This window comes from Mytilus californianus, unplaced genomic scaffold (genome assembly GCF_021869535.1).
Source record: "Mytilus californianus isolate M0D057914Y unplaced genomic scaffold, xbMytCali1.0.p SCAF_7, whole genome shotgun sequence".
NCBI classification, from domain to species: domain Eukaryota; kingdom Metazoa; phylum Mollusca; class Bivalvia; order Mytilida; family Mytilidae; genus Mytilus; species Mytilus californianus.
The window spans coordinates 81,886,989-81,907,584 of NW_026262723.1; the positions used below are offsets into that span (position 1 = coordinate 81,886,989).

Genomic DNA, 20,596 nt, shown 5'->3' on the forward strand with positions numbered 1-20,596 from the left:
ACTCAATGGCTGGTTGCAATAATAAAGGTTTGTTATTTAATGAGTAGTTTGATATGCTTTAAGGTGCAAGTGGCAAATTTAAGGAAAAAAACTCAAGATTTTGTCTAAAACACAGAAGAATGTGTCATGTTCAGGTAACTGTGACATTGGGGTCAAAATCGTAAATTTGCATATAATTTTAAAAGCTTGCAACACAATGAACATAGATATGGGAAGATGTGGTATGAGTGCCAATGAGACAATTCTCCATCCAAGTAACAATTTATAAAAGTAAACCATTATAGGTCAAGGTACGGCCTTCAACACGGAGCATTGGCTCACACCGAACAGCAAGCTATAAAGGGCTCCAAAAAATTACTAGTGTAAAACCATTCAAACGGGAAAACCAGCGGTCTAATCTATATAAAAACGAGAAGCGAGAAACACGTATGAACTACATAAACAGACGACTACTACTGTACATCAGATTCCTGACTTAGGACAAGTGCAAACATTTGCATGTAATTTTATATTTATCTTGCCACAATTTCATGGTAAACTTTCTGGACCAAAATCTTCAACTTGAGAGAACAGATTTATGGAAGAGGGCACAGAACAGAAAACATAATGCCTCTTATCCTTGTAAATGGCTCGTCATCAAAATAATTTCAGTAAATTCATATTGCCATTTCATTGTTTTTTTGTTGGTTATTTTCGCCCTTACCTGAATCTACTAGTGCTTCATGAGTTAGTTCCAACATGACACGTATCTGAGGATCCATACCGTCAACCAGTTTGGGAGGAACACATACCTGAATCTACTAGTGCTCCATGAGTTAATTCCAAAATGACACATAACTGAGGATCCATACTGTCAGCCAGTTTGGGAGGAACACATACCTGAATCTACTAGTGCTTCATGAGTTAATTCCAACATGACACGTAACTGAGGATCCATACTGTCAGCCAGTTTGGGTGGAACACCAAAAAATGCTGCATCAAATTTACTGATGTCTGCCAGGGTTCCAGATTTAGAAGACAGACCATGTGATACTACAAATAAAATAAGTCATAGCAGCAGAAAGTCTAAACTTTTTTTTATAAAAGTATGACATGAATTGTCCACTTACAACACTTATGCAGAAGTGTTGGCTTTAAAATACAAGCTGAAAATTTATGTATTACCGTAGATACTCGCCTAATAGTCGATCCTACTATAAGTCGGGGGCCCTTTTCAGCTCCAAATTCTAAGGATTTAGTCTTGACCCTCGTATAAGTCGGACAAAATTTGGGCATTTTTTTTTCAGCTGACAGTAACTGAACGCCGGTAAAACCAATGCAAATCCAGGAATAATATTCATTTCTGCATTAATGTTTGTTTGGTTTGAATTTAGTTGATGCTCATCATGATAATTTATATTGCTGTTAATAATAAAGATGTATTAATTTCTCTTGTTTTGTTCACTGTTCAAATGTTAGATTAGCCCTGGGAACAGTATATCTAACGTCAATATATATGTTCCTGATTAGCCATGTGTTGTTTACATAATGCATCAATGATTTTGTAGGGTATGACTAATAACCTATTGTTTGAGAAAAGCGAATATAAACCAATATGAACCTGAAAAATTTAAAGTCAATCAACACTTGATGAAAATATTTTTCACAGCATACATAACTTGGTGTTAAATGAGCATGTACACTTCATAATTCTTATTATATTGTGATGATTAAAGGATTAAAAAAATTAAGTGAAGCTAATCAATATATTAAAATAACTAACTCCAACTCATTAGTGTCATCTGTTTACCTATCACTGATAGTTTTCACACCTTTAGTAAATACAACTCTTTGTCTCTTAATTGGGGTTATCAATGGATTATATTGGCTTGTCAATCAATTTTGTAATTTTTTACCTGAGACACTTTAATGGATAATATTTTGATTTTGGGAATGAATCTTAAAATTATTTTTTGATTATTATATGATTTATAAGCATTGAATTGATATCATGATATCACAATAATGACACAATAACTCCGCTGAAAACATCCTTTCACATATTTGGTACATTGTTATCTCCTTTTCATTTTTGGTTCTTGGCTCTTCTTTTGGGTTTATAGGAAAATCAATACACAAACCGGAAACAGTAGAATTTCAACACGAATTTGCAGAAAATGTTTACCAAAGAACAAATAAAACACAAAGACAGTATTGTAGTCATTTATTTTCAACAAAAACTTTTTATTTATTGATTTATGTAGGTTTGGCAATCAAAAACGTAGTTTTGACCAGGAAATTCACTCCTGACCACTTTTCTCAAGCTTGGATTTTTCCTCTGGTCGCTAGATCTCGTCTATTAGTCGGTCCCCCTCTCTGGATTATGAATTTTACTCCCAATTTTCCGACTAATAAGCGAGTAGGAACGGTACAAAAAAATGTTGCATAAAAATAAAACCACTCGTAACATGTAGTATATCCTTTCTAAGAAGGTTCTAAGGATTGAACATTGCATTGACCAATGAACCTTAAAAATAAGGTCATGGTAAAATGGAACTGACAAATACCTAACAAATTATTCTATGAACCAAAGATAGCTGACCTCTCATTAATACTACTTAACAATTTAACCTAATCAAACAATTTTATCATTGATCAATCAATGAACCATTAGGTTCAGGTAAATGAACCTGATCAAATAGACATGTTAAACTTACAAAAATTCTTAGCACCAAACAATGTGCATACATGCGAGATTACTAATTGAAATTTCACGAAATGCTGCATACAAATAATGCTAACAGAATTTTTAGTGCAAGTTTTTATTATTGTGCAACTTGTTTGTCGCAATAACAAAAACATCACAAGAATTTCTAAATTTTCAGTAGTTCACCTTTACTGTGAAACTGACTAAATCATGAAACTTTAACATCGACCATGGACCATAAAAAATTAGCAGATATGAAGATCTAATAAACCGCCAATCAGACATGTACATTTTACCATTATCCTATAAATAAATTAATGTGTGGCTCGAGTACTGATTTTTGAATGTAGTTAAACATTCGTTATTTAAATATATCTACAGAGAATTTAGCATGATAGTTGTGTTTTTTTTTATTTCAAAATATCTAAGTGGTGATTAACCATGTTAACAATTTACATATTGACTTGTTTACACCAGTATGAATAGATGAAATGTTTGTTTAGACTTTCTCTAAAATAAACAATTCTTTACTAAATTGCACTTGATAATAACATACATGTTTACATTTTCCCTTAATAATTAAAAGTCAGCAAATATCTATACAGTACATCTTTTGAGTCAATATCATTAATCTCAACACACTGATTTTAGATATCTTCAACCTTTATACTTAAACGGGAGTTATAAATTTATAGACAAGTAAGGTATGTCACTTTCAAACTTCATTATTTATCAAAAATTATAATTTCATCTCTGTGGGAAGATCTGAGTATTTCCAATCTCACAATTTCTACTGCTATTCTTGGGAATGCAATTCTTCGATTTAACATCTACATAAAAATATTTTAGGATGGGGTAAGGGGAAAGGAGAGGGCATTATTTTCAGTATAAGTATAAATTAATGACACTACATGACCCAATGTGTCATTTCTACACGTTCTTGAGATTTAGAATGAATGCTACATGCAATGAATGCTATCAGAATCAGGAAATTTTGAATCATTCCCATAGTTCTTTATGAATAGAAACAGTACCATTATTTCTATTTAAGTAGCTATCCTGAAATAAACAGTTATCACAGAGATATGTCTTGCCTTTTTGTAATTTTGATAATGCAAATGTTGAAATTAAAATAGCAATACTTCAACATGCAAGTTTTGCAAATATTCAAAGTCGATGAACCATGACTGAAGGAACATTGCTAAACAATCTCCATGGATATGAGATGTGCCAATGCTAATACAACTGCATACCAAATACCATGGACTTATTATAAGTCGTTCCCTTTAAACAAACATAAACACAAACATTAACTTGTAAACTATGTAAAAGTTTCAAAGTCAATGAACCCTGATGATGGGGTGGGGCTATATAATCTCCATGGAAATGATACTCGCAAATGCCAATAAATTTGCATACCAATTATCATTGACTTAACATTAGCAGTTCATCTTAAACTGATCTAATCACAAACTAATACATGTAAACTAAGCAAAAGTTTCAAAGTCAATAGACCATGACTGAGGGGGCGGGGCCAAATATTCTCCATGGAAATGAGATGTGCTAATGCTTATACAACTGAATACCAATTAACATTGGTCTACCACTAATGGTTCTCCTTGAACTGACCTAATCACAAACCAATACATGTAAACTAAGCAAAATTTTCAGTCAATAAACCATGACTATGGGGGCGGGGCCAAATAATCTCCATGGAAATGAGATATGCCAATGCTTACAACTGCATACCAAATATCATTGACCTACCACTAGTGGTTCCCCATAAACTGACCTAATCACAAACTAATACATGTAAACTAAGCAAAAGTTTCTAAGTCATGATCAATGGACCATGACTGAGGGGGCAGGGTCAAATAATCTCCATGGATATGAGATGTGCCAATGCTTATACAACTGCATACCAAATATCATTGACCTACCACTTGTGGTTCACCATAAACAAGACCTAATCACAAACTTAATACATTGTTGACGCCGCCGCTGCCGGAAACAGCATACCTGTCTCGCTTTCTGACTCCATCAAGGCGAGACAAAAATTAAATTATTGCAAGAACAGTGTTCGCACAATGTAGAGTGTTTAGGCTACATGAACCGGACATTTTGTTTAAGCTTAATTTATTCTTGATTGTTACTGACTAGTATTGTACTATATTTGGCATATAAAAGTACATTTAAAAACAATCAATATAAAAGTATACTTACAAAAAATCTCCTTTTATTCATGTTTGCTACATTATTTACCTGGTTCCCATCTTCTATTTTCTGTTACCATGTTGTCTCCTCTCATCAAATGCTTTTTAAATTCCTCCATATTTTCGGATTCTGGCAGACGACAGGAAATACCACTAATAACAACATAGTCCATTGAACCATCAGGTCTTTCTCCTGGATTAGAGAATGGGGAAAACCCCTCTTCATAACAAACTGGCATGTTCACCAAGTCCTAAAATATAAAAGAATGCAAGGCAAAAATAAAGAGTAGGTCTACTGTGTAATCCATTTTATCATTTCAAAGTAACTGGATTTTAATCTGCACATTCTGTGTTTTTCCTTTGTCTTGGGGCTATTCCAAGAAAAACTGTAAATGGGGTTTGGGGATGGAAGTCAATTTTTTTCCAGAAGAAAAATCCACACAATCTTAATTATAAACAAGAATGCATGCCTAGTGATGGTCATCATTCAACTCGTCGTATTTCAAAGTATTGACAAACAGAAAGTAGGTGTCCGACAGGTCTGAAAATTCTTCATATGTCACAACTCATCAGTCAAGTTGCAGACCAAATATGAAGTCATTCTGTTCAGCAGAGAAAAGTGTGACTTAGTCAAGAGTGTTTTTTTTTGTTTGAAGTTGCCATGAAAATATTACACAGGTATTATTAAGATTTGGAAAGGTGGAAATTTTGGAATGGTGACATGGAAAAGAAGGGGCATGCAGGCAAAATCTTTCAATGCAGTTACATAACTCAGCAGTAAGCAAGCTTTCCTACAGATTTCCCCCATGACAGTCTGATTGCAAAATTGAGCATGACTGTAATTTGACAGAATATCTTAAGATACAAAAAATATTTTTTCAATGTATAAAATAAAAGTTTTTGTGGCAGCTTATTGTATGCAACAAATAAAAAAAAAAGAATTATGCACCTGTCCAAAGTCAGGAATATGTTGGTAATGTATGCATGTCCTTGTTTGGTATAGTTTAATATATTGTAGTTCAGCATCATTTTCTCATCAACATCTAAATCATGTTCATAAGGATAACAAAAATATCACTAATATTTTTTGTCATTTATCAATCATAACAAGGAATTTATGTTAAAAAGTATCCAAAAATACTAAAAAATAGACACTATGGTATATGACTAATTTTACATTACAGATATCAGATAAATCTTGTACTGTAATTGTTATCATCACTAGAGTCCACATATAATTATAATAATAATAATTCTTTATTTAAAGAGGGTTACACAGTTAGCTTTAATTATAACTAATCTTCCTCGAGGCTCATTAATTCAATATAAAAATTAATACAATGAGCAGAAATGTACATGATTATGATTAAGTAATAAAATTAAAACATTATTCAACCATGCAGTTCTTAAAGATTGTAAATGAACCATCAACACTAATTTTGATTTAAATCTGAGACTACTATAACACAGAGATTGGTCACTACCCGTACTGACCAGTCAAATTGGGGGTCAGACCTATAATACGACAGTCCCATAATTCGACAGTCCTGTAGTCTGACAGTCTTATAATCTGACAATCCTATAGTCCGACAGTCCTATAATCTGACAGCCCTATAGTCCGACACGAGGTCACTTGTCTCTGAAAAATATGCCTATATAGACATGTAACGTTTGTAAATTGGTATATTTTTTCACAAAAAACTTTCAAATCAGTCAGTATGACGTCTTGTACAGTTTGAGCTTGTGGTATCGTATGTATATACTGGTAGAATCCTTCGTTATTTGAAGTACACATCAAAAGCTGGGAGTGTACACATGGTACAATGGAATCCGCCGTGGAGTACACTCCTTATCGGTATTAATGGGATTGTGTCACTAATGTATTTACAACAATATGTACAAGGGCACTCCCCACCTCAACAGAAAGGGAGCACTAGGACATCGGGAATCTGTTATTATGATGGAAGAAGCTGAAGTACTCGTAGAGAACCACGGGGCTGCTCGGCGGGACCAGACAAACCGAAGAGTTATCAGCAGATTGATTTCCAAGTCAAAGTTGGGGGCAACTTTGACCACCGAGGCCCCAAAGTTTAAACTCCGGTCTGGGTACCAGAGATGTGAGAGGGAGGGTGAAATTCACCCTTCTGATTAATGAAATGTCTCGCGCTCAGTGTCAGAATCGAACCCTCAGCGCTGCAGCCATTGGTCTCAACTACTATATGCTTTTCTGCTGTGTGTGAAACGTCATTGCCGATCTTAGTTCTGTTCTTTTTCACATAATTGGTGTCATGTCGTAATGATTCTGTGACTAGGACTGGATTGCTTAGGTCCATATTATAGTTTACATAGAAGTGTTATCATTTATCAGCAAAAAGTTCAGGTTTTTAATATTGGCAATTAAACCAGAAAAGACAAGATAGTATAGAGATATATATTGCCATACAAAAGCAGTGATAAGGTATCATTCTAAATCCATCACTATGAACATCTTCTGAAAGTGTTACTGCATCTGGAAAATTTGAAATAATGACACTATTTCTATTTTATCAAAACTAATTGCTCTTTTACGAACAAGAGAAAGATAAAATCAATTTATAACGGCTATGTAAATCAATCTGATGTCTTCGTCTTTTATCCTCAGGGCTAACGCCCCTCATATATATGAGAAGCATACATCTAATAAATGCGACATTTCACATTCAAACACATATTACGTTACATGCATGCGCATGTATTAAAACAGAAATTCTTGTTATCAACTTCGACATGATGAACAGTAATGGAATCTTAAATTAATTGTTCAAACAGTATAGGATTTAATTTGGATCCCATTAAAATGCATAACACTTTTTAAATTTTAAACACTTCTCGCGTTTCAACAGTATACTAATAAGCTTATATGAAGACGAGATCCATAATAATTATCCTTTGCAGCAGCAAAGCTTTGTGTCGGACCGTCGGATTAATGGACTGTCGGATTATCGGACCGTCGGACTATCGGACTGTTGGAATTTCAGGATGTCGGGTTATAACTACGCTCCCGTCAAATTGTAATACAGTGCCTACAATCACGTGACGCAAAATGATTGACAAGAAGGCATCGATCTGCCATTGTTGAAGACGGGAGAGAAAAAAATAACTAATTTTATAACCGATGTGGCTGATTGAAGAGTGCCACATTTCGGAAAGTATGAAAATAAGATTTGAAATGTTAATAAATATTTATTTTTAAACACTTTGAATAAAAGTAGTTTATTTATAGGCTTTAAATATAGTCCTCAAACCTGAAAATAACAGTGAGTTAGTACTAGTAGTCCGTCAGACTTGGTCAATGTGTATTGCTAATGGGTTAAATTCAGATGAACAATTTGTTTTCCGGATATTATTACTGCATTCTATAGTACTAAAGCTGTTATCCTAATGCTAGCAATTTAAAGGTTTGGTTGGCTTGTTTGCTTTGTTTGTATAAATATTTCAAGCATTGTTTGCTCAAGCATTGTAATTAAGATCGACATCTGCAATCAATAGATAGGCGGGGCTTCATCTTGTATACATTATACTTAAATTTTATTGGACGTTATACTTGAGGTTAAGGACACCCAATTGTAAAATGGAAACATCACATGAAAAATGTTATTCTCAAATGTTTTATTAGCTGGATTAAATCCTTATTTACATTATTTGTGATCGTTTCATCGACATGTTCTAAACCTTGTTTCAAATTTATACAAAGTCACAACTAAATCATTACATTCTTATCGTTAAAAAAAGCCCACTTTGAACCCTCCCTTATTATTTAAGATCAAGTAATTTTTCATGTATTTTTTTTATCATTTCAATATTGTGCTTTGGAAGCCTGATGCTCGAAGAGAAAAACCAACTTTCGGAAATAAAACTCCAAACCTTGTCAACAAAGAAAGCAATCAAACGTCTGCAACGAGTGTGCTCAAATTATCCAAGATTGATCGAACCTCTGATGGCTTATAAGGACTTGTTGGAACCAGCAGTCCTAAAGGGGCTGTCAAATGTCAAAGCCATCTCGGACTAGGTTCGAACCCACAGCATTAGAGTTGATAGGCGTCATTTGAACTCTGGTGGATAGTTGTCTCATTGACAACTATACCACATCTCCTTTTTTATAGTGATTACTGCAGTTGAACTACTTAGACCACTCATCAACTTTATCTTAAGTATATCAGTTGAAGAAAGAAAGTGGATGCACATGAGATAACATCTTCAACATAGAATGATAACACATATTGTTCTACATGAAAGCAAACTTTGAAGGTCATATATATTTCTGTTATTCAATGAATAAGCTCTCGGTTTATTAAGAAGCAATATCGATCTTTCTCAAATTCATTCGATAGCTATCAAATTTAAATGGAAACTACATTTATTAAAAATAACAAAAAATGAGTAAGTTTTGTGATCAAGAACTTTACTTAGCCTAAACTACTTAAGTAACATTTTTTTTATTAGTCACTTTCATCGTCAGCATCACAATCTGTGTCGAAACTTTCCATGGTAACACATTTCAAAGCTGCATCAGCAAGAAGATCCATAGAAGACTTTGGTTGTAGGTGGACTGTAGCTGAAGGTTCATTTTTCACTGAAATATCATTACCAAACATACTTGTAGAATGTAGATGCAGGTGACGTCTGAGTATTTGTGCTCATAGATTGGAATGGTGGATATTGCCACGGATAACTGGGGAAATATGGCATCATGGAAGGATAGTGCTGATGGAAGGGAAGTTTAATCAGTTGAACGACAGGAACCTTTTTTTTATCTTCATCCTTTCTTTTTGGGGTGAATGAAGGATGTATATCTTTGGGTCTTTTTGTCACATCTTCCAGTTTGTCTTTAAATTCAAAGTAATCATTCCAACAATTCTCTGGTATAACTCCATTGTATGTTATTTTAAGACAGTGAAGGTCTTTCATCAATTTTGATCCATCCTGATATTTCTTTGGGTTAGTTTGCCTCAATCTGTTTCTCATGGATGACATGAAGTCTGTTTTCTTGACATCCATAAACGATTCAATTTGAACTTATTTTTCGTCCAGTTTTCGGATCTTTTGCTTGAGCTGTGCAATCTCCCTCTGTTTTGTTCTCATTTCATTTGGTATTCTGGATGTTTGTCTGCTTGGCCACACAAGTGGATGCTTGCGCATGTTTTTGGAGCACGATTTATTGTTTTTATTGTTATCAGCTTTGTGGCAGTTGGTACACCTTCTACCATCCTTTTCCTTCTCCGAAAGAATGATTTTTGAGTATTCAGCCTCTGCCAATGTTAATTTTCTCTGAATCTTTTTCAATGTGTTTTTTGAAACTCAACAATGTTATTCAGGGATAAAACTTAACTTTTTTTTACAGGAGCCAGCTGGGCTACTAACCTTTTATTTCTTGGGACCCAACAAAATTGTTTTTGGCCCAGTTTTTTTCTTGGGAAAAAACAAATATACATCAAACAGTTCTTTAGTTTAATATAATATTTAGCAATGCCTATATTACAAAACATTACAATTGTGTATCTGTAATATTAAGGAAACAACAGCTAATTTAATCTAAAAGTTTAGAATAAACAGTGGATTCATCCATCCCATCAGACTCATACTCTTCATCATCAAGCCCTGAATCACATTCATTGTCACAACATTCTTCCCTTACCCTTTCCATCATATTAAGAATGGCATTTACATGAATCTTTCTCTATCTACTAACATCATGATCGCTACCATCCATAATATCAGCATCACTACCTTTCACAACATCAACATGTGGTTCTATAACACCTACACCTACACTTTCATTCTCAACATTATTATCTGTCTCAACCTCAAGCCTGAGTATTTGATCTGAAATTCCACTATTATCCTTTAATGTTGGCCTCCTAGACCTCACACAAGAACCATTCCAAAGATTTATGCTCTCAACAGGATCATATAAGTGAATTTCTGGAGAAAGGAGTTTAATTGCAAGACAATTATTCAGAGAATCATTTCCCAACTTGGTATGAAGATTTGTTTTGACAAGTTTAAGCTGTGAAAATCCACGTTCAGCCTCAGCACCTGATGGTGACATGGTTAAGATCAGATCCACAACTGCAAATATGTTTACAAATCTTCCATTTAATCTCTACTGGAGTGAGTCCCAATCTGTGCAACCAGAAAGTAGATCCCTGAAAGAGCAATATTTAATTAAAAGGAAAGATTAGAACATTTATTTTTTTTGTAAATCATTTAAATAAGTATTATTATATTGTTTGATTTAAACATTGAAAATTAAATGACTGCAGTACTTCTTTCCACATATTATATAATTCAATCACCAACACTCCTGAACAAAATAAAACTTAACTATAACATTATTTTTACTCAAGGCATTTATTTATAATTTAAACATGATAAATGTACTAGTTTACTCACAAATCATGTACATCTTTTTTCAGTAGAGTCCACTCAAGTTCTGCATCTTCTGCAATGACACCAGCATGGCTTATAAGAATATATACTTGTAAGAAGTTATCAGATTGGTAACTGCCAGAAGGAGATGCCCAACCCAACTTGTTCAACCAGCTATTGTTGGCATTAGCAGCTTTTCTTCATCTGACTTGACTGCTGCATCAAAGCTTAGATGTAGCATGGCTCTGTTCAATGCACTATTGTGATAAAAATAGTACCAACCCATAGCAAGAGTAGATATGGTCTTGTCGAATAATTTTATTTTTTTGGAAGCATCTTTTAAGGATAGTTCCAACCTGTGAGCCATACAGTGTAAGGTAAGCATAGAAGGTTGGTCCCGTCTTAGTATTGCCCCAACACCTGCCCTACAACCAACCATTACACTGGATCCATCACAAGAAAGGGCAACAGTTTTTTTAATAATGTCTAAATACTGCAACCCCAGATTAACTAACAGTCAACAGATCTTTTGTCCCATTTACAATATTTTCAGCAGAGGCCCGTTCCACATTTTTTACTCCTAAGAACTGAACTGATACAATGCTTGTTCTCAGGTACCACATTTCTTGTTCTTTAACAGAAGAATCTGTAGAACCATCCCCTATCAAGCACAAAAACTTTCCACTCTGAACAATAGATGACACTTTGTTAAATTCAGTTTCAGCTATTGCCCTAATGAATGTCTTAGCTGATGACAAATTCCTGTAAGTATTGCAAATATAGAGGCCTTTCATTTCATCTTGTTGACACATCCAATTAAAGTCACTCAGTGGTCGGTTATTCTTAACGATTGCACGACGGATTCTGAAAATTTTCTTTATTTAATGTTTGGACTATTTTTGCAGCCTTGGACTCACTTTTTGTTTCATTTTTGGCCTTTTCAATCAATACCAATTTTTCGTGATTTTTGGACCTCTCATGCTTAACAATACTGTCTACTTTATAGCTTTTGCATCCAGAGCTGAAAATGTTTGTCTTTAAATCACCATATTTTTGATATGTTAGGCAAATAATTCCCTCCTCACTGTCTTTTAACCAGGACCTGTCTTTTTTCCCAATCCGTTGAGTAATTCCTCACCCTTTTTGTTTTCTCATATTCGCGAAAGTATGTAACCGTATCCTCATTTTTTCTTTTCTGTGGAGACTTAGCGCCGCTTACATATTTCCACATTTTGAAACAGGAAGTTTACAAATTGTTTCTAATTTTAAATTTTGACGGACATGGGCATGACAACGATACGTACTTACCGTTATATTAATATTTGGGAATAAATAAATTGATTTGGTACTGGCTGCTTGAGTAGAAATGTTTGAAACATATCAAATTTCGCTTCAGTATTTTTCAGAAATGAAAAAAAAAAAGCTTGTATGTAATTAAATTCAACCGGATGGACTAGGCCATACCGATTTCAATTCGTCTATTCATTCTTTAACTGGTTCCTTGTTTAAAAACATGTGACTTCCGTTTAAACAAAACCAGCGATGTTTTTTTTTTCTACGGAAAGCTTTTCCATAATGTGTTTTGAATGATTAAATAACCGTCGAGTACTTCTAGCAATAGAACAAACTTGTCAGTTGGAATTATGAAATAAATATATTGCAATCGCCACCTGGGCGATCTGGAAAGTGATGTGAAGTTGCCCATGTGAAATTATGCTCGCCATGGGCGACCGTTAAGTTTTATCCCTGTTATCTAAACTTGGTTTGTGAAGCCCCATTTTAGAATTGTTTGGTGTAATTTCCTTCCAAGGTTTTTAAGGCATTTTGCAGTTGCCTTCTTCTCCCAAGTAACAGCTGAATATTGGCCTGCTTGAACATTTGTCTTAGGTCTTCTTCAATATCAATGCACCTCAAACTTCCAATTGTATCAAAACCATTGCTTCTAATTCTAAATACATTAGAAAACTCGGTAAATTCACTCCCTATTTGCATCAAAAATTCCTCAACACTTAAATCATCCATTTTCAAGAACTGATTTGAAATCTAGAAACAATGTGCCTAAAAGCATGGAAAAATGTTATTTTCATTTAGGCCAATGAAAACACTACTAAGAGTACATATACTGAACAAAAGAAGAAACACAAGACTTTTTTCGTCAGATTGTGCCACCGTTGTGTTTTTATTGCAAGAACTTTTATCAAACAGAAAATCATGTTTACGTTATGTATCATATTTCCCTTTAGTTTGGATAAGATGCCTTTCTTGTCGTGCCAGTGAAATTCAATTTGCGAAAACGAGACATATCAATCCGACATTCCGTCGTCGGCAGCGTCAACATTTAAAGGTTCAGTCTGTTGTTAAAGCTATTTTAAACATCAATAACTTTGTCAAACCTACACGGAATTTTATGAAAATTGTACAGAAGCTTGTTTATGACAGTATTCATAGCGAAATTTTGAAAATATTTGCTTTCATTTTTTTCCGTTCTATACTGATAAATGGACTAAGTGTTTTTTACAGTTAACATTCAGATTTAGTCTGAGGTTAAGTATTTTACTGATAAATGGACTCACTTTTTAAGTCATTACAATTTTACACTGACATCGGCAACCCCTTACAAATATTTGGTTTCCTCTTGACAACAGTTTTCTTTTAAGAATTTTTTGATGGCTTTAACGGTTTCTGAGTTATAGGATGTGTACCTAAGGGTTAACCTCAACAATTATAATTCTTATATTCAAGTCCGATTTTAGCAGACTTTTTCTTAGAGCTCAATGTGTAATTTTGGCTTTGGTCCGTCAGTAGTACATTTAGAACAATATTGAAAGCGGGGACGAATTTGGGCTTAGATCTAACATGAAAAATAACAAGTTAAACATGAGTTTTTATTCCAATTTGGATTGATATTTTCAAAATATTCCTCCAGAAACTTTTGAGAGGGAAAAATTCTTACAGTATCAGATTCGTAAAAGAATGGGTTTCAACATTAACAGTTTGCGTAAAATAAGATTATTAAACATTGACGCCCAATTTTCATTTGTTCAATACACCATGCAGTCGTTGCCTTTCTTTGCTTTTTTTTTCAACATCAAACTGCTTGGACAAATGTTGGACGCACTCCACATAGGGAAACCAAAATCAACATAAAGAGTTTTAATTTGAATATTTGGGTTTCTTTTATTATAGAAGTAGGATACAAGGACATAATATTTTTACAGCATTTGCAAATATATTTTTTTGTTTGTGTACACTTTAAATGACAAAGTGCAGGATAAACACTTGTTTTGTTGTTTTTGTCATCTTGCACTCAATATATTCCTTTGTTGATACTGATATTTGCCTTGGATGTGACTTGCATGTATTCTAAATTGCCTTTATAAGATAAATACACCAAATCAACGGTTTCAATCTTGACGTTAGTAAAACTATCCAATTTCTTTCTACTGTTCAGTATACTTTAAAACAATACATTTGTGTTGATAAATATATTTGCCAACTACACCAAACAATAGAAACGAACTCATGCCATGAACTTGGCCAATTATCAAGTCACAATTATCAACGGAAGGCCAACAAAGGGGTATCTGTCAAAACCATATTATATAAGTATATATATATATATACAACCTGTATCAATTTCTTAAAGAAACATCTTCAGTGATGATAAATTAATAAATACGAATCCATAACATGTACATTTCTTAAAATCAGCATTTCCATCATACATTTGTAATGAAGATTTGAAAAAAAATTCTAAATTGCACCTCTGATGTTATCAAGCAAGCAAAAATATAATTCAAATGGCTTACTGTAAAAGCGAAAGAAAAGTTAGAAATGAAGAGGTCAAAGGTTGGTCATTTTTACCAATCTGGAAAAAAACTACAAATTGAAATTAGACATACAGTTATAGACCAATATGGAGAAGGAAAAAATGTATATGCTATTGCTAATGAAACGGTAAGAGTTCCATATGGCACCCCCACCATACTAAAAGAAGACAATAATGTATTACAGTTTATTCTGTGGGGGTGCCAGTGTTCTCCCCAGGATTTTTGGATAGCACCAGGGTAACGCGTGACGAAATGAATTTTACAATATTTTGTGTCGCGTTGCGTCGCTTATTTTTTTCTTGTTAGTTTTTGTGTCATTACCTTTTTGTCCTTTGTTTTGTTTAATGTGGTACTGTGTTATGTAGACTTTGGGTCAGAAAATTATTGGTAAAAAAAGAAGTAAATCAATAAACAGTTTGAATACCTTAATATCTTTTAAGAATAAATAAAACATGAGTTCACACTAGATATAATATTATAGAAACCAGCACTGAACAAAGCTACTATATATTATTCACATTTACTATCATTTAAAAGAAAGCACTAGTAGTCTTTAAACAAAAGTCACTTTTTAAATAACTGCACTAAAGTCACAAAAGTCATTTAAGAATAAATAACACATGATTATACACAAGATATAATATTCACATTTACATTTTTCAAAGCACTAATAGTCATCAAAGTCACAAAATTCACTATTCAAGCAGTAGTAAGCTTTCTGTTCTTTGCCTTGCCAAACAGCTTAACACATTCTGGGAAGTTGAAATCTTGCACAGCTGGTCCTTCAATGGAGATAGTCATGAGTGGGTTCAGAATTTTCTGGCACAGGCGGTTCCTAAGGGATGTCTTTAGTCTGTTGAGGGTGCTGAAAGATCTTTCACAGTCTGCTGTTGATACTGGTATAACTAGGAGAATCTGAGCATACTGTGCCAGTGTTGGATAGCAGTCTTTCAATGTTGCAATCTTTCTGATGGCTTCTGAGTAGTTAATCTCTTTCATGTCTCTGAGTGATGTGAACTCTTCTGATGCTGTTTGGTAGTCATCAACACTGGTAAAGTGTCCTGCTAGAGTCTAAAAGAGAACAAATTGGTAAGTAAAGATAAAGTAACAATATCATTTAAATTAATGTCAATAAAAATTCTTTTTCTTTTTGTGATCACTGGATAAAACAAATGAGTTCACTGATGACTTATCTTCTGTTCTTTCATTATCTTGTATTCAACTGGCATAATTAGTAGTGGAATTGTTTTTCATTAAATGATTTATTTTAATTTTTAATTAATTAAATTTAATTTCTTTTTTATATTGCATTTTTTTTGCAGAAAAGATAAATACCTGCAATTTCTGGAAGTGGATGTACTCATTGGTTGCTGGGTCTTCTTTACAGATGAGGTCAGGGTCATATACACTAAAGGCATCCAGTAGAGCTGTGTCAGGGAATCTGTTGTGGAGGTTCTCTATAACATTGTTGATGAACTGATGATAAGTCTAAAAAAAAAATAATGACATAAGTTTATGAAAATATAAGCAGAAAAAAAAGAAGAACATTAAAAAACTATATTGAAATAAAATTAAAATAGTTTTTTTATTATAGTTGGTATTTTTTTCACTCTAATATTTTCAAATTAATAATGATGATATGTTTCCCATTCTATTGTACAAATAAAGTATATGAAAAAAATACCTTGTCCTTTTACTTGTCAACTGCTGTGCTGTCCTGTTTAACCCCATACTCTGCTAGCTGCTGAAACAGGTCTGGTAGGTTGGTCATGTGTTCCCCATGCTGATTGAGTAGGTGTTGTAGTGACATCTGGGTTGCTGATACCATGGAGTCTACCAGTGAAAGGTCTACAGTGGTCTTCTGGAAGATCTTGCTGAGTCTAGTAAGGTGTGGAAGTACATCAGACAACATCGATATAGTACAGATGAACAGTGGGTTCTTGACAAATAAGGCCAGTCCTGCAGCTGTTGCGTCACACCTTTCTGATGCTTCTCTTTCAAGGCTGAGTATAAGGGCTGGTAAACATCTACGGATTGCTGTCACTGCACTCGTGGGATAACCATCTGGTGTCAGCTACTTCTTTCAACTTGATACTGGGGGTACCTAGTATCAACTGAAATTAAAAGAGAAAGTTAAACATTTTGCATGAATATGAATTTAATATTTCTTTTATGAAAATAAAAATCAATTAAGTCAGAAGTTTTTAGTTTCTTATTATATTTGTGTGATATCAGTAATTCATCAACTATTTCAATAACTATTAAATTGTAAAAAAAAGTTATTATGAATGAAATTAAAAATACAAACAAACAAATTATTAAAATTGAAATCAAAATACGTAAATATTTAATATACCTCTATTTCTTTCAACCCACTTATTCTAACTGCAGAATTCTGGTAGTAATAGAAAAGCTGCCCGAGTATGTCTTTAAACTTCTGAAGGTAAGGTATGTTGTCAGATGCTGTGGCTGCTGCAAGGGCCAATCTATGGGCAATACAATGTACATTGACCATCTCTGGGTTCTGTGACTTCAACTGAGTAGCTACCTAATAAAAAAAAAAAAAAATAAATAAATAACAGTAAACAAACTTGTTATTATCATTATTAGGAATTGATGGACCGTATTATACTGGATGATTTTATTTTAAAATTAATTTTTCTAATGTCTCCTCTTTTAATCATAAATTGTAAATAAAAAACACTACTTACACCAGTCTTTCTTCCCACCATGACAGAAGCACCATCAGAGCCAAAACCCATCATCTTCTGGATTGGTAGTTGCCTGTCAGTCATGAGAGTCTTGATTGCTGGAACAATAGTGTCTGCCTTGCCGTCTAGTAGATCTACAAGTGTCAGGAAAGAGGTTTTAACCTGAAATATGAATAAAGACATTAATTGCATGTTAGATAGAATATACATAAATGTTAAAATCAGTTTCTTTTCTACCCTGTTGAATAGTTGGCTCATTGTCAATCATACCACATCTTCTTATCTTATGACTAAAATCTAAATAATATGTTAAAATACCAAAATATTTTTGTTTAAGTTAAATAATGTGAAATATTACATTTTTTAATTAATAAATATTTTTAATAACTTACTTGGTAGTCATGTGTTAGGTATCTGGCCATAACTGTCATCTGCTTTACTACTGCTATATCTGTGGTCTCATCGATCAATAAGGAGAAGTATGGACTGTTGTGTATAGTCTGGAGTATGTTGGTCTGAATATGGTCGTTGATAGTAAGTAGCATGTCCTGCATGGTCCTCTGACTGGTGTAGTTGACATTCTGTCCTTTCTTGAGAAGATTCAAGTAGTCACACCCAAGTGTCTTTGCCAACTCCAGTAGGGATGGTTAGTGAGTTGTGTGAGCTATTTCTTCTTTGGCTAGCCAGTAGATACATCTGAAGGCACCAATCAATGCAGTAGTTTCCATTGAAGTATGGGTGTCCAGTGCTGCTTGAATACCTTGGCCCTGGGATGCTACAATGGAGCTAGCTTCTAAGTCTGTAGCTTGCTGGTGATTCTTTGATTTGCTGTGAGATGTTACACTGTCTTTGACTAAGTAGGTGCAAGGATGGGTAACCCAGGTTCCACTGCCATTCTTAGGTCTCATGTTGAACTTGATACAGAACTTGCATAACATACCTGAGATTTAAAATATATAATTAAAAAAATTGCTTCAAAAAAATCTCAATTACTAAATAAGTAACTATTATTTCATTACAAAATATACATCTAAAGATTATATTTCTTTTATAAATTTCTTGAAAAAAATGTTCAAATGAAAAGACTTTCTAGATAGAAAGTTGTGTTATATATATAAAATATTTGCTATACTTATATTTTTATATAAAAGGAATCCAGTGATAAGGAGATCTATATAAAAGTTAACAATGAGGCTTAATATAACTAAATGTGCATGTTTCCTTAACCTTTAATCAATTTAATATAAATATAGATTTCAAATTCATATAAGTATTAACCTTTCTTGTCTTGGGTGATAATCAACCATGGGTTTGTCTTCTGCCATTCTGGGTCTATACCAGATTGTCTTGCTTTTGAGTTTGGAGAAGGGCATGGGTTAGTGGTAGTTGTAATACTGTCGGGTTTCCCCAACCAACGAGTGAGACTGTTGTCAACTGTCTTACGATGTTTTGCATTTGGCCCGGACATCGTGAATTATGATTTCCATCTTTCGAAATCGTATATTTATGACGAGGATAGCTTGTACCACGTGCTTCTTAAAAATTGAGAAATTTATAATTGTTAATTATCTGTAATGAGCCAACAATTTAATTAATGTACACAAATGTTCCAGCGTGTGTACAACTATGGGCACTGTTTGTGTACAAATGTTTGCCGACATGTCACAGGTCAGCGCTTGGGTGGTGAGCGAAGCCATAAAATAGTTATCTGTGATCATAAAGTTATGATCTCTTAATTAAAACACAAAAGAATCCTGTTACAAGTGTTAATTACATCGATTGAATCCAATCAACAAGGTTAACCTCGTAAGGTAAATCGATCACCTGGTGTAAACTATCTTCACAACTGAAGTAGAACTGGTTTGAACTGGATTGAACTGGTCAAATTTCACCTCAAATTTTATACCGCACGGAAAGATTTAACAGGTCGTTTAAAACTTTACCGATTTACGATTTTTTCATTGAAAATTTTACCACCGCGGGGAAAAATTATACATCACGGTAAGAACGATACCACCATGGTAAAAAATTATACATCGCGGGCCCGCGGTCCTTTAAGGGCCTGGGGAGAACACTGGGTGCCATATGGAACTCTTTCCAATGAAACTAACTTAGATACAAGAACAGTTAAGAAAACGTTAGAATACATTTCGACAGGTGACTTTGTTTCTAAAACATACAATGCATTTGAATTTTATTTATCTAAGGCATGCTATGCCTTAAAATTTTTCCAGATGCACAGGTTTGTCCGTACTCAGAGTAAATTTTGAGGTAAAAACACAGCCATTTTAGCCAAAGGGTCCACATGAACCTTAAAACACTTTTTCCAGTCGATAAATTTTCATGCAATTGCAGAAACTAAGTTCATATGAAGACTTAAAGGGATATATTTGTTATAATACAATGGAGCAGATAAACCCAATTGAGCTATATAAGCTGTTACTGAATTTACAAATGAAGGGGTTGGAAATTCTTGAAATATGAAGGCTATCAAACTTTCAGTTTAGTTTTGTCTGTATAGATAGCAGATAACTCGTCAATTGTCAAACTTGTGTTATGAACATTAATATTTTTTTTATCAAACAGTATACTAGGGAAACACCTTTTTCCCCGACTGTTGGCTAATAGACTTCCATCTCTACACTTGCTGCAAATCGTGCTGAAGAAATTTTCGCGGGAATAAACTAATATTTGAAACAATTTCCGTAGAAGAATCGTTACACTTTCCGGAATCTATATCAAGCATTT

The 20,596-nt window shown here is 33.7% G+C and overlaps 2 protein-coding genes across 2 annotated transcripts in view; one reads left to right on the top strand and one right to left on the bottom strand.

Annotated features, from left to right (window-relative positions):
- Positions 1-130: 130 nt before the first annotated feature.
- Positions 131-20,518, bottom strand: LOC127709538 (fatty acid synthase-like). Its single transcript, XM_052215141.1, has 4 exons — positions 20,451-20,518; positions 4,949-5,150; positions 880-1,032; positions 131-138 (listed from the first exon to the last, which is right to left on the bottom strand). The coding sequence occupies exons 2-4, from the start codon at positions 5,136-5,138 to the stop codon at positions 131-133; spliced, it is 351 nt and encodes a 116-aa protein (XP_052071101.1). The 5' UTR covers positions 5,139-5,150; positions 20,451-20,518.
- The window catches only part of LOC127710274 (methyltransferase-like 26), a 28,869-nt gene continuing 11,546 nt past the window's right edge, over positions 3,274-20,596 (top strand). The window contains exon 1 of the mRNA XM_052216052.1: positions 3,274-3,390. The gene's annotated coding sequence lies outside the window, so the exon portion shown is untranslated. The remainder of the gene's footprint in view (positions 3,391-20,596) is intronic.